Raw genomic sequence first — 13,605 nt, forward strand, 5'->3', positions numbered from 1 at the left:
CGGCCGCCGCAGAGACTGTCATCCAATCCACCAGGAGAAATGCTTCCGGTGTGAGGGTTGGCAGCGGGCTCAGCTGGGCCCTCGCACACCCACACCCTGTAGGCCAGGAGCGCTTGGGCCCACCCTGAGCCTGTGCAAGGCCTCCCCAGGGGGTTCCGGGGCAGCCAAGCGGGCCTCACACCCTCTCGCCACTCCTAGCCCGCGCCCCACTACAGGGAAAAGGCAGAAGGTGCCAGCCAGACGCGCTGTGTGACCCAGGAGCACGTGTGGGGATGGGCGGGGTGCACGGTGGGCAGAGGGACCAGCGCTACCTTCGCCGGGGCGGGGGGAGCTGGCATGGAGGGCATCTGGACGTGGGTGGGGCAAACAGCAGCACCTCATCAGCCAGTGCAGCTCTGGCCCCCGTCACACACACGGGGCGCCCTCAGGGCCAGAGAACGAACACTGGAAGGAAGGAACTTCCCACACCTGGCGGGCGCTCAGGTGACCTGCTTCTGCTTTTCCTTTTAGGAGACTCCCTGAGCTCTCACAACTAGGGACGGGGACCTCTGGGGGCCCAGCGTGGGCAAGCAGTCATACGCTGAAGAAACGCCCGGGGTGAGTGCAGCCCAGGCCTGAGCCCCCGCCCGCCCCCTTGCCCGGGCCCTGGGTAAGGTGTAGCAACGGCCGTCAGACTCGGGCTTTGCTGAGCCCCAGGTGTGGCGTGAGCCCCCACACGAAAGCCCATCACGCCGGGAAATTGCTCGTGACCCCGGTTCTCTAACGTGCCTGGGACCCCAACGGCTTCCAGGCAGAGTCAGGGTGCTCCCACAGCAACACGCCACAGAAAACTTCCAGTTGCTTTCCTCTGTCATCACCCACCTTGACTGTGGTTCTGAGACGGCTCGAAATCTGAATCCGAACTGGAGTCGGAGCTGGAGCTGGAGCTGGACGGGCTGGACTGGGCAGACTGCACCCCACGGTGGGGTGGGGCAGACGGGGAGAGAAGAGAACAACCTTTCAGTCCAAGCAAAAAGAGTGGACAAGAAATCACCCGGGCAACAGCGACACACAACCGGGTCCCCCTGACACTCACTGAGAAAGTCGCAGAGGCGCCAGGCCCCAAGCACCCCGGCCCAGGCACAGAGGCGGACGGGTGCACACACCTGAGAACCTGTCCCGCCTCCGCCCCGGCCCCAGCACGCCTCGGGCTCCCATTCACAAGTTAATGGCCCTTCTTTTCCCACTGAGAAACTTTGACAAATTTCTAGAAGTTCCAGGAGGAACTCGGATCACATCGGTCCCCGTGCACCTGGGCGGCACGTCCGTCTGTGGGGGAAGAGCTGGCAGGGACCATGGCACCACAGGGACAGGAGGGGGGCAGGGACCCGGATTCTCACTCTGCCCTCATTTCCCCACTGCCTGTCCCAGGGCTAAACGACAAAAAGCCATGTTCCTGCCTGTGCTGCCATCGGCCAGCCGGTGCCCTGCGGTAGCGAGCGTGTGTGTGCATGCGACAAGCAGCTAAGTACACTGTGGCCTCCAGCCTGGTCCACTGTACCCACAGCAGGTCACAACCTCCCTCTTCCTGAAGCTGCCCACCCCGACTCGGCCACCAGGGGGCAGTAAAAGGCCAAACTAGGCCATTAGGATATGAGTGAGATGATAAGGGGGCGGAGCTGTCACACCTCCCAGGGTGAACAGGGACTGGTCATTCCAGAGCCCCGCTTGGAGAAGGGGCTTCCGGCCTTGCCAAACAGAGCACGGAGCCAGAACGGGCCTGCGTTCCTGCCAACGGGCCGCCCCGGAAGGCGTGTGTGGCCGAGCTGGCTGCGGGCCTGCACGGGCTCGCAAGGGCAGAGCAGCCAAGAAAGTCTGCCCTGGCTCAGTACGCCCACACCCAGGAGGCTGCCTCCGCCCTCTTGCCTCAGGGGACCGTCTGAAAGCTGAGCACCTGAGCGCTTGGGACCAAACGCCTCTGGCCATCTCCCGTTGTCAAGAGGAGGGAGGGGGCCGGGAGACAGGAGAGGCACCCGGCAGCATCTGCCTGGTCCTGGCGAGGCCACATGCGAGGAGACCCCCGGGGGCCCCTCCCCCTCCAGATGTCCGCGGGCCGAGGCAGCCCCAGCCCGCAGGGCTGGAGCCCAGAGAGCGACCAGGCCACCTGGGGCAGAACACTCACCACCTGAGGAGTTAAGGGGCCTCTTCTCCAGGGTTCACCATGGCCTAAGCCACTTGCTCCAGGCCCTCCCAACAGGCTCCTGCTGACGCCACCCACTCACACACCTGAGGGCTGGTGTGTGCCCCGGGGAACCCTTCTCTAGAAACCTGGCCTAGATTGCCACCAGCCCCTGTCCACTGTGGGGGCACCACAAAGATGAGCAACCCCCAAGCCCCAACGACGGGCCTGGAACCACGCAATCCTCTTGCACACAGACTTGAGTTCTTACCCCAGCTCCGAAGTCCAGGATGTGACCCTGGCTGTCCCACCAACTGACCAAGGCCGTTCTCAGTTTCCAGCCTCGGTTTCCCCATCTGTAAAAGCCGGCCTGCAGCCTCTGCTCTGTGTGAGCGTGGCCGCCACCAGCACACGGAGGCTGGTGCCCACCGTGCCTCTGACATCTACAACAGGGAATCTGGACCGGTGGCGTGAGTAGCAGGGTCCGTGAAACTGATACAAAACAGCGGGGCCGGGCCAGGAGCCGGTCCGGGGTGGTGGCCACCCAGTGTGCAGGCAGCAAGCTCAGAAATGCCAGGCCGAGAGGCCGCTCCAGCCCCGCCCTGTGCCCGTGTGCGGTGGCGGCGGCAGTCAGACGCATCTCAGACGCACTTGCCCCCCTCTCTCCTACACAGACCCAAGGGGCAGACACGGTCTCCGCCCAAGAACAAAGGTCCGAAGGCTCACGAGGAGCCACTGCAAGCGCTGCCACGTTATCCAGCGGAGGACAGGAGAGGGGCCCGCCATGCTCCCAGCGCTCCTGGGCCAGGGAGACCAGAGAGAAGCAGCCGGAGGAGCTGCAGGCTCAGCCCAGGGACCCAGATGAGGAGCTGCCAGCCACCTCTCGGCCAAGTGGGAGGTGACACAAGTCCTATGCAGCAGTCCCGGCTTTCCAGATGTGGCACCCCATGCAGCCTCCAGGGTGGGACGGCCCGAGACGGTGAGAGAAGCCAGGGACCTGGCTCTGGAAGACTGTCTCACCTCCCCACCTCACCAAAACCCCAAGGCCGGGAAACGTCACTTAGTAACTGTCCCACAACCCTGGAGAGCCCTGGCGTCCTGTTGGTGGCCCAGGTCTCATCCCTGCACGAACCTCGAGTGGCTAAGTCTCATCATTCACAAGTCTCAGGGCTGAGACTCGAGGCTCAGCCGAGAGAAATCCCCGAGGCTTCCACGAGAAACCCCAGCGCCAGGTCCAAGGTGCCCGGCCGCAAATGCCACACATCCAGCCCCTCCGAGCAGCAGCACCTCGGGGAGGCTTCCCACATGGCGTCCCAGGTGCTCACGGGGATCCCAGCCGGGTGTGATCCCAACTTCGCTTCCCAATGTAGGTCACCGGCCCTGGGTGCGGAAAGGCCTTGCCCGGAAGCATCTAGAGTGGAAAGGGGGCGAAGGCACCTGTCCAAGCTCTGGGGGCCAAGCAGACAGAGGAAGCAGGCGACAGGTTGGGCTCTGTTCAGCACCCAAAGAACCTGCAGCAGCCAAGGAGGCTACTGAGACGGGCCCGGACAGCCGAGAGGCTGTCAGCGCCCCGCCCCTTAGGTTCCCTGGCGAACAGGGTCTCCTGGCCGTGTGAAGTGCCAGGCGCGGAGCATCGCTCGCCTTGTGTGTCTCCTTAGTCCAGCGGGTGCCCTATTATCTGTGCGCCGAATCGTTACCGCTAGTGCTGTCGCCTCCAATGGGGTACCCCTGGAAGCCACACACTCGTGACGTCAGCACCGCTGACATAAAACAGCTCTTGCTTCAAGAACCACTTCCGAAGCCCAGGCAGAGCCCTGGGCAGCACCACTGGTGGCAATGCTTCCGCCTTTGAGAGCGAATGAAGATCTGGAAACAGCAAAAGGCCATGGAGCACCGGGCCAGGCGCTGCTGCAGCTGAGGGGGTCACTCGCTCACTCACCCAGCCCTCCGTCCATCCAGACGCCAAACAGCACTCACAGAGGACACCGCCTCAGAGAGGCCCCAGGGAGGTCTGGCCCCCCAGTCAGCTACCCGGCTACTGGCTCCTTTGTGGCTCACGGCTGCCCTTCCCGAGGCACCGGCTCCTCACAGCCCGCAGCCCGCACGAGGCGGGCTTTCCCAGGCCCACAGGCAGGGAGCCTGCGCTAGCGACGAGCGCGGGTGCGCCCGAGCTGCAAGGAGCGAGCAGGAGCCCTGGGTCCAGACCCCAGCCTCCCCGGGGCCTGACCTCAGGGCCAACGAGGCTTCCCATGGCTCAGCGCTGAGAGAGATAACAAGGACGGGGGTGACGGGGTGACGGGGATGACGGGGATGACGGGGCGGGGACAGGCGCCTCACCTCTGTCTTAAAGGAGGCTTCATCCTCTGAGTTGGACTCCTCCACCTCCGGGGGCTTTTTGACCTCTCGGGGCTCGCTCTCAGCCTTGACCTTCTCCCCTTTGGTGCTGCCCTTGTCCTTGACCGGCTTTTTGTCCGAGAAGGAAGACGAGGTGCGGGGCGAGGTGCCGGGGGCGCTCCTGGACCCCTTGGAGCTGCTCTTCTTCTGCTTTTTGGCGCTGGGCTTGGGTGAGTCGGCGGCGGCCGGCCGCTTGCTGGAAGACTTGGAAGGGGGCGGTGGGGGGGGCCCGCCCTTGGGGGACAGGCTCTCCAGTTTGGTCTCCTTCAAGGCCATCTTGGGCTCCTTAAACGCGGCCTTGGGTGGCGGGGCCTTCTCCTCCTTGGGTGGCCGGCCCTCGCCCAGCTTCCGTGCAGCGTCCTTGGCGCCTCGGGCCTGCTCCCGCTCCGGCTCCTTGGAGGGGCCCTTGCCCTCGGAGTCCTTGCGTGGCCGCTCCCGGTGCTCCTTGGCCGTCTTGTGGGCCTTGCAGGCTTTGCCGCTCTCTCTGCTGGCGTCCTGACATGCCGGGCGGGAAGGAAGAAAGACAGTCAAATGGCATCTCGGGGTCGCCCTGCTCCTCCTCCCCCGACCCCTACAAAGTATAATCCACCTGATTCAGACTCAGCTAGAGAAAATCTTCCAAAAAGCGAAAAAGTAAGGCAGCAGGTGAGAGTTTTAAATGGAGCTGTGCCTTTAAACTACTAGGAAGTGTCAGCAGGTCGCAGGCGGCTGCAGGCTAAGACTCCCCTCTGAATTGAACTGACATTCCCTGAGGGATTCAAGAAGAGCACACGGTGAGTCAGACAGAGAAAGGCAGCCACACGACCCACTCCCCTCCGACACGCCTTGCAGCTTCCCGCCGGGGGGCACTAGCAGGTGGGCCCCTCTCCTGTCCCCACCACAGAGTCTGTGTGCCTCCTGCCTGGTCACCCCGACCCCGCCTGGACCCAGCGCACAGCCAGGCACAGGGCTCTTTGGTCCCCTGAGTGCCTGCCAGCAACCCCGAGGCCCTGGGATCAAAGCTGGCCAGGCGGGCGGCTTTCTTATAATGCGGATGGTTCTTGAGAAATCCAGATGGCTGAGGGTGGGTCGCCAGGTCACAGAGCTCCAGCTAGGGACAGGCGGAGAGCGGCCCTGCTCCGGACTTCCGGGAAGGCCAGGCCAGGTGACTCCAACCCTGTGTGCCTGTGCTTCCTCTGAACCAGGGCAAGGCCACCTACCTCACTGGGACAGTGTGGGCCGTGGCCGACACCGAGCACTCAGATCAAGGGGCCGGGGCCACCCCCACAGAGTCAGCATAGCCTGCGGGTGGGTGCCCCGCCAGACGCCTTGTTTGCCTCCTCCTTTCAACACTCCTTTGCGACCCTGCACGTCCAGGGGTGCTGGACCAGTGCCCGCTGCTGCTGGCTGCCTAGGGCTCCGCTGTCACTCAGCCAGCCAGGCGCATGGCTGGGCCCAGAGGCTCACCAGATCAAAGCCCGCCAGGACACCAACAGCAGCCAGACTCCAAAGGTGGCCCACAGTATCTGAGGGAGCCATACTTTGCCAGCTCACCCTGAGTGCCAACGGGATGGACGAGCCAGCTAAACGCCCTGCAGAGAGGCCTATGCTTCCTGTTCTCCCAGCCCCAGTGAGGGCCCAATGACAGAGCTCGCCCAATAAAGAGTCACAGGGACAGAGAGCCCAGTCTCAACCACCTCGGAGCTACTCTGTCACCATCTTCTTGCAAATCCACAACCTACATCAGTGCCAAAGATTTGGGGACAGCCCCGGTGGTCATGGCTCCTGACACCTCTCTGGAGAAATGTCAGCCCCTGTGCCCAGCCCTGGCTCTTCCATCACCAGGCCTGTGGGAGGGGGCCCTCGCAAAAGCCCCCAGCTGACCATTTAGAGGGGCGCATCCCTTGGGGCTGGTGCGTCGAACGGGGCCAGTCCCTGGGGACTCCGCTCCCCAGCCAGCTGCTCCTCCAGAGAGAGAGACAGGAAGCAGAGATCCCACGTGCGATTCCGGCCTCTTCTCGCAGAGTCCACGCAGCCGCCTGGGCTGCAGGAGCTGGTCCCAGCCCCAGGAAGTGGGGCGACAGCACACCTGACAGGCACATCCACCAAAGGCCACAGCTTCTGAGCAGCAGCCCTTCCCCCCGGGACTCTGCACAGGCCCAAGGCTGCGGTGCTCTGAAATCGCACACTGAGATCTGAGTGTCAGGCAGATGTTCCCGACCCCTCGCAGAAACATTTCCAGAGCGAAAATTTCAATGACGCGAAAAGTCATCCAAGACAACCGGCTGACGTCAGACCGGGAGAAGCTACAGAGACGCAAGTCCAGGGGCACTGCAGGGCAGGGCCAAAGGGAACACCGTCCTCACAGCAGGCCACGCAGGGCTCCGCTCCCCTTCCAGGACGCCGGCTCCTGCCTGCCACGCTACCTCCGAGGAGCCTGCAGTGGCAAGTCCACTAGGGGCCGATCCTCCTATGGCGACAGCAGCCAGACTCCCCAGGGCCCCTGGGCTGGGGACCCTGCTCAACCTGACCCTCTCTGCCTGGAGTCTGTGGCCGGGCAACCCGACTTCGGGTCCCGGCAGTGGAGAACTAATCTTGGGGGACAGCCAGTGCCCACAGGAAGGTCCCTAGCTGGAGGAAGAGGCTGGTGCACGGCCCTGCCCGCCGACAAGAGCAGAGTGAGGCCGACGGCTCGGAAGCCAGAACTGCACAGCAGGCAAAGCGGTTCCAGGGAAGCCACCAGCGGAGAAGAACCAGCCCTGTGCTGTCTGAGAAACCTGTGCAGGTGCCTCCTGCACCATGCCACCCAGCTGGCTGCAGACAGATCCTGGAACGGGAGGGGCAGAGATCAAGGACGCCGAGCCTGGCGGATGTGCCCGTCTGGCCGGGGGCACCCGGGGGCCGCCAAGGCACTCTGCTGAGAAATGCCAGCGTCCTCACTACCTGGGAGGGCATCTCTTCATGGGCTTTTGGGTGACTTGCAAGTAACACACAGAAGAAATGAAAATTCCTACCCTTCCTAGTTTGCAACGACTTCCGGAAAACTGTGAGTGGCGGAGAGAGAAGCTGCCAAGATCTCTAGCAAGGATCCCTCTTCCACATGACCTCCGTCGGCTCAGGAGGACGGGCCCAGGAGGCCGGTGTGGGGAAGACCCCAGAGCTGCGTTCCGTGCTCGAGACTGGCCTCATGCGTCTTGAGGGCTTTATCAGACGAATCTGAGGACTTCAGAGACTGACCGGCCTTGCGGAAAGCGCCAGAAAGACCCTGCCTGGGAGACGTGGTGCTCCACCAGCACCGCTGCTGAGTAAGGCTGTGCCCCAGGCTCACGACACCCCGCAGGTGAGTGAAGCAAGAAGAACGCAAAGACGAGAAGTGCATAAACTTGTGGGGTCGGCGACGCGAGACCAAGCAGCGGCCCCAGGACAGAGCTGTGTGGGCGGTGGCCGGGTACGGGACGCACGCTCAGAGTCGATGTGCACATCGTGACACCGGCGAAGGGCGCTGGCAGCCACTCCGGGACGGCTCAGAGAGTCGTCTCACGAAGCGGGGGGAGTGCCACCCGCCTGTGGGGGCCGAGCGAAGACAAGGACGCGTTTCTTCTCAGGGGAGTCGGCTCGCTTGCCTACACGGTCCCGCCTGCCCCCACAGAAGCCGTCTCTGCCGAGAGCCGCTGTGGCAGAAAGAAGTGCGCCTGGAACAGCCCAGGGAAGACACACCCAGCCCTGGCGACCGGGCATCCCGGCTGAGTGCAGGAGGCCTGATGGGGTGGGCGTGGTGGCCGCAATGGACACACTCTGTCCATGGCCCCCCAAACTCGCGAGACTGCCTCGGGGCTCTGTCTGAGGGACTCGGCAGAGTGGGGAGGTTGGGGCAGGTGCTCTGGCCTCAAGAGGAACAGGGACAAGAGCCTGCGATCGCCAGGATGTCCTGTGTAATCCAGGAGGAGCCGACGCTTCTGACTAAGTGGCAGAGAGCAGCCGGGGGAGCACGGAGAGCTCCAAGAGCAAGATGCCGAGGGGAAGAGTCCGGGGAAGGAAGGCTCAGCCCTGCAGAGGGGGCGCCCTGAGCCCAGGACCCTCCGCTGGGCCCCGGTGCTCCCACGAGACTGGGCCTTCCACCTCACTAACCTTGGAGCCGTGGGACGGTTTGGTCTTCTTGGGGTCAGAGAAGGCAGAGAGTGGAATTGTGGGTAACATGGGGTAGTCAGGACTGGGCCTGGACACCGTTTCTGCTCCTTCGGGCATTACCATCACCTAGTGATAAAGAAGAGACAGACGTTATCAACGAGCAAGGAGGCAGGATGGACATCCGGTGGGCAAGAGGATTTGGCTTGTGGGACTGTGGCTGGAGGTGTCAGGGCGTCCTTCTGGGGGAGCAGGCCAGGGAGAGCCTGGGTGCTGAGTGCTCGGAGCAAAGCAGGCTCACAGCAAGAGCAAAGAGAAGCAGGGTCCCAGGATGGCTGGGCCCGGGTGCGGCCGGCGTGACCTCGGGGAAGAGAGCGCGGGGCCACGAAGACCGGCAGAGTGTGCAAGAGGCACGAGGAGGCAGCTGCGGCCAAGGCCGACCTGAGCGCTGCGGTTGAGAAAGACCAGAAGCACGAAGGTGAGAAGCCAGGCAGACCCCGCACTGGCAGGCGCGTGGCGGAGGAAGCAGCTTCTGCGGGACGTGAGTGTGCGCGGCTTCGCTGGGTCCCATGTCTCCTGAAGAACGAGCCCTCTTCCACCGCCAGGTGGCTGAGGCTGACTGAAACGGAGCGAGCGGGGAGGCCGAGGCAAGGGGGAGCCGCATGGAGGCTGGCCCAGCTCTCTGCAAAAGCCACCTGGCTGGAGCCTGCAGGGTGGGGAGTGCGCTCTGCCTTCATTAACTACGAGGAGGCAGGGCCTGGGCTTCTGCCAGGAGCTGCTCCTGAAAACACCCGCCCAGGTCCAGCAAGGCTCCTGTGGTACCTGCTGGAGGGAGAGAAGACTCAGGAGCAAGTCTGCCGAAGACCCGCACTGGAAGTTCACACTGATGGCGGTCAGCCACTCAGAAGGAACCTTCCAGATGGCGACGAGATAGAACAAAAGAAGAAAGCGCACGTAAAAGCAAAAAGCGAGAAAAAGACCTTTAGCTGGTAGGACACACACCATTAACGACCTCAGGCACCTGGGATGCCTTGACGAGCCCGACCTCTCATCTGAGGTGGCTGATGTCATGGTCATGGTCACGGGACTCTGAGCTGAAAGCAGGGCACTGGAGCCCTTCGCGCCACGCCCCAACCCCGACTCCAGGCAGCGAAGCCGGAGGCCGAGCCGCTCGCCAGCCTGTCCGACCACAACGCTCGTAAGCACGGCGGCCAGAACGCGGCAGACCCTGGCCGGCGCGGCGCGGACCGCGAGGTCTCAGGACATCGCCAGGCTCGAAGGCCAGCAAGACACACGCGGCGCTGGAGAAGCGACCGACAGCCAAGGCAGGAGAGGACAGCTGCGGTCTCCCGGGACGCCGGAGCCCGTCACTCGTCTCCTTCCGCCTGCCCTCACGTCTCTCCTCTCTCCTTCACAGGAAGGTCCTAGCCTGACGCCGTGTCGGGACAGTGCAGCGCGCGCCCTGCGTCTGCCCCGCTTCTCCCTAGCGGCCCTTTAAGAAATGGTGAAGTGAATGAATGGACCCGCTTGCACCTCCGGCCCGGGCTCGACAAGGACACGTCTCACCCAAGGGAAATGCAGACCCTCAGCTGCCGAGGAGGCCGAGGACGAGGACGAGGCACTGTGCTGAGGGGAGAAGCAGCCGACTGTCCCAAGGCTGGCCTCTGACCGTCTACAAAAACGGCCAAGCCACTCTGGCCGCCTCTGGGTTAGTGCCTGAAGCTCACGCGGGGAATCACAGGACCCCACGCTCACCAGTGACGCGCAGCACGGGGCGCTGTTCCCCCGACGCGTGGACGCTGTGCTCCTCCACCACCAGGTGCCGATGGCAGCCCCGCTGGGGACACTCAGAGCTCCAGACCGGCTAACACAAGGACCACAACTCAGGCCTCAAGTGCCACTATCGCATGAAGCAGCGGTCCCCAGCCTTCTAGGCACCAGGGACCGGTGCTCCTATGAGAACCTAACTAACGCCTGATGATCGGAGGCGGAGCGGAGGCGGTGATGCCGGCGCTGGGGAGCGGCTGCTTCGCTCGCTGGCCCGCCACTCACCTCCTGCTGTGCGGCCCACTTCCCAACAGGCCACGGACTGGCACCGGTCCACGGCCCGGGGAGTGCGGACCCCAGTCGTGAAGGTCCTAGGCTGCTCCTAAGACCAGAGAGCACTGCCCTGCCATCAGGCAGGACAAGCCCCAGAAGCCCATGGTTCCAGAGGCCAAGAAAGTTCCTGCGGTTGTCCCGGCAGCCGCCCGCCCGCCCCCTGACCGGCTCTCTCTCTGAGAAGCCGTCACCAAAGGTGCAAAGCGCCTGGCAGAGAGCGACGGGTCGCAGCCCGCGGGCCTCGTTCTCCCTTCCGCCCTCCCGGGCTGTGACGCGGACCTGCCCTCCCAGCCTCTCTGGCTCGCCCCTCATGCCACCTCCTCCTCCCCCGCCCCTCCGGCTTTGCATGTTTAGATGATGCACACTGAGCCTCCATCTCTTCAGAGCGAAGAAAACCCCTGACAGAGAGCGGAGGGGCACGGTCCCTGGTCCTGGGGCTCTGAGCGGCCGGGGAATGCTGACTGGACATCTGTTCCCAGAGCTGTGACTGTGGAGACCGGGCGACCCCAGGCCCGGGGAAACGTGTGGAAGGGAAGCGGCAGGGGCAGAGCGGGGCAGGGCCGTGGAGGCCGACACGCCCCCTGCGTCCTCGGCCCATCCCGCAAGGGGCAAACGTGAGGACCAGCTGCGTCGGTCCGTCCGCCCCGCCGCCCTGCCGCATACGGGTCCGAATCCCAGACTCGCCCTCCACTGGGACAGAGCGGAGCTTACGCAACCGCTCTGCAGGGAACACGTCACTGCGGAGCTTTAGAAACGTCTGTTAAAGACCCAACTAAATTAAATGAAGAGAAAAAGACTGCTCCCTAGGCCCAAAGAAGCTCAACCCAAACTCCCTGTGCTCACTGGGAAGGTGGGCCTGACACACACACACACACACACACACACACACACACTCACTCACACATGCTCACAGTCTCACACTCACACACATGCTCACACTCATTCACATACACTCACACACACCAAGTCTCACTCACACGAACATGCTCACACACCCACACATTCTCTCTCTCTTCACCACCCCCCCCTCAATGACCCCGACAGAATCCTCCATCAGAGGCACCTCTGGCAGCTAGACAAATGCTCAGTGACTTTGGGTCACCAACAAGTGGCTCTGAGATGTCTCATGTGCTTAGCCTGCACCTCTCTTGACACACACAGTCCAGCCTGCAGCCAAGTGCCCCGCCTCCTCCATAATCAACCATCTATTTGCACCAAGCTCCCCAACCCCAGTCTCCCTGAGTCCTGACACATGCTCCTGGCACTCTGCCACCACAGCAGGATCACCAGCCACACGACTCACCGCAGAGACCTAGGTTCTGAGAGCTGGCACCTTCACCTAGCCTCACGAGGACAAAGCTGCCAGGTGGCGTGCATCATTAGGGAACCCCACAGAGAGCGGCTGCTGTTTCCCCAGATGACGCGGTCCCAGGGTGGCCTTGCCAATCCGGTTGGGAGCGGGCCCCAGAGCCTTGCAACGCTGACAGAGTGGCCTCACGCCCATCCTTCTCCCACCCTCCTTCTGGAGGAAGGTGCTAATTAACCAAAGCCGACCAGGAAGCTAAGAAGCTACGGGGATAACTAGTGGCTAGTCATTCCCGGCTGACAAAGCCCCAGCACAGACTCGGGACACCTAGGACTTCGCCAGCGCTGCCAGGGGCTACCTGTGCAACCTGGCCCTCTGGGTACCTGGTGTCCACCCATGCACTGGAGGGATGCACCCTGGAGGGAGATCCCCAGGCGCCCCAGCACCAAGGCTCCCAGTTCGGGAGCAGAGATAAAAGTCCACGGAAGCCACGACAGAGCAGCCGAGCCCGTCGGCGCGCGGACGGGCGGGGGCAGGGCCCGCCCGCTCGGGGCACACTCACCCCGCCAGCCATCAGGAGCTTGTACCGGAACTCGATGGTGGGGTTGTTGAAGGTGAGCTTCTCGCAGCGCAGGTGGTTTACGGGTGGGTTGCCCTCCAGGTTCAGGAACAGGTCATAGGTGAAGCAAACCTTCCTCGGCTCCTCCTTAAACAAAGAACACGAGGAAGTCCGTTTCAGGGGGCGGGCGAGAGGCTGCCGGGACAGTCACGGGACAGAGGTGGCCGTGCGCTCCCCACGGCCGGCTGCTGCCCTCTATCTCCTTCGCTTGGCCTCCACTCCTCCCCCGCTCAGACCCCTGTCTACGCCTCTCTCCGTGCGCCTCCTTCTCGTCCATCTGATTATCTGAAATGAATTAACTTGCTATTTGCAGAAAACCTGGCAAAGCAGGCTCCACGACAGAAACAGAGGCCACAGGTCGTTAAGAATGATGGTAAACGGTAACGTTCTTGCTGACGGGATGGAGAGCCTTGTGCACACGTTCCCCTACGAAACCCCACACCACCTGCCAACAGATGGAGGGACCAAGGCTCGAAGATGCAGCACTGCTAAGTGACAGTGCTGAGACCTGACCGCAGGCTCCGAGGCCCCCGATCCTCGAGCCTCCTTCCCCAGCCCCTTCCTAGAAGGGAAATTTCTCCACGAACGGCCAATAAACACACAGAACGACGGTCGACATCATTAATCATTATGAAAATGCAAATCGAAACCAGGAGACACCACCTCACACCCACTAGGATGGCAATTAATAAAAAAAGCTGAAAATAACAAGTGTGGGCAAGGATGCAGAGACACTGGAACCCTTGTGCACGGCCAGGGAAATTTCTACGAACGGCCAATAAACACACAGAACGACGGTCGACATCATTAATCATTATGAAAATGCAAATCGAAACCAGGAGACACCACCTCACACCCACTAGGATGGCAATTAATAAAAAAAGCTGAAAATAACAAAAGTGGGCAAGGTTGCAGAGACACTCT

The 13,605-nt window shown here is 62.7% G+C and overlaps 1 protein-coding gene across 2 annotated transcripts in view; it reads right to left on the reverse strand.

The window, feature by feature from the left end:
• Positions 1-13,605, reverse strand: part of MLLT1 (MLLT1, super elongation complex subunit) — a 56,402-nt gene that overhangs the window by 6,746 nt on the left and 36,051 nt on the right. Inside the window, exons 3-6 of one of the 2 annotated variants that reach the window (XM_025043503.1) lie at positions 12,625-12,768; positions 8,660-8,785; positions 4,496-5,047; positions 862-949 (exon numbers count right to left, since the gene is read on the reverse strand). In XM_025043503.1, coding sequence (XP_024899271.1) covers positions 862-949; positions 4,496-5,047; positions 8,660-8,785; positions 12,625-12,768 — 910 coding nt within the window. The remainder of the gene's footprint in view (positions 1-861; positions 950-4,495; positions 5,048-8,659; positions 8,786-12,624; positions 12,769-13,605) is intronic. The other variant, XM_025043505.1, reaches the window with a different exon arrangement.

Source organism: Pteropus alecto, unplaced genomic scaffold (genome assembly GCF_000325575.1).
Source record: "Pteropus alecto unplaced genomic scaffold, ASM32557v1 scaffold30, whole genome shotgun sequence".
NCBI classification, from domain to species: Eukaryota; Metazoa; Chordata; class Mammalia; order Chiroptera; family Pteropodidae; genus Pteropus; species Pteropus alecto.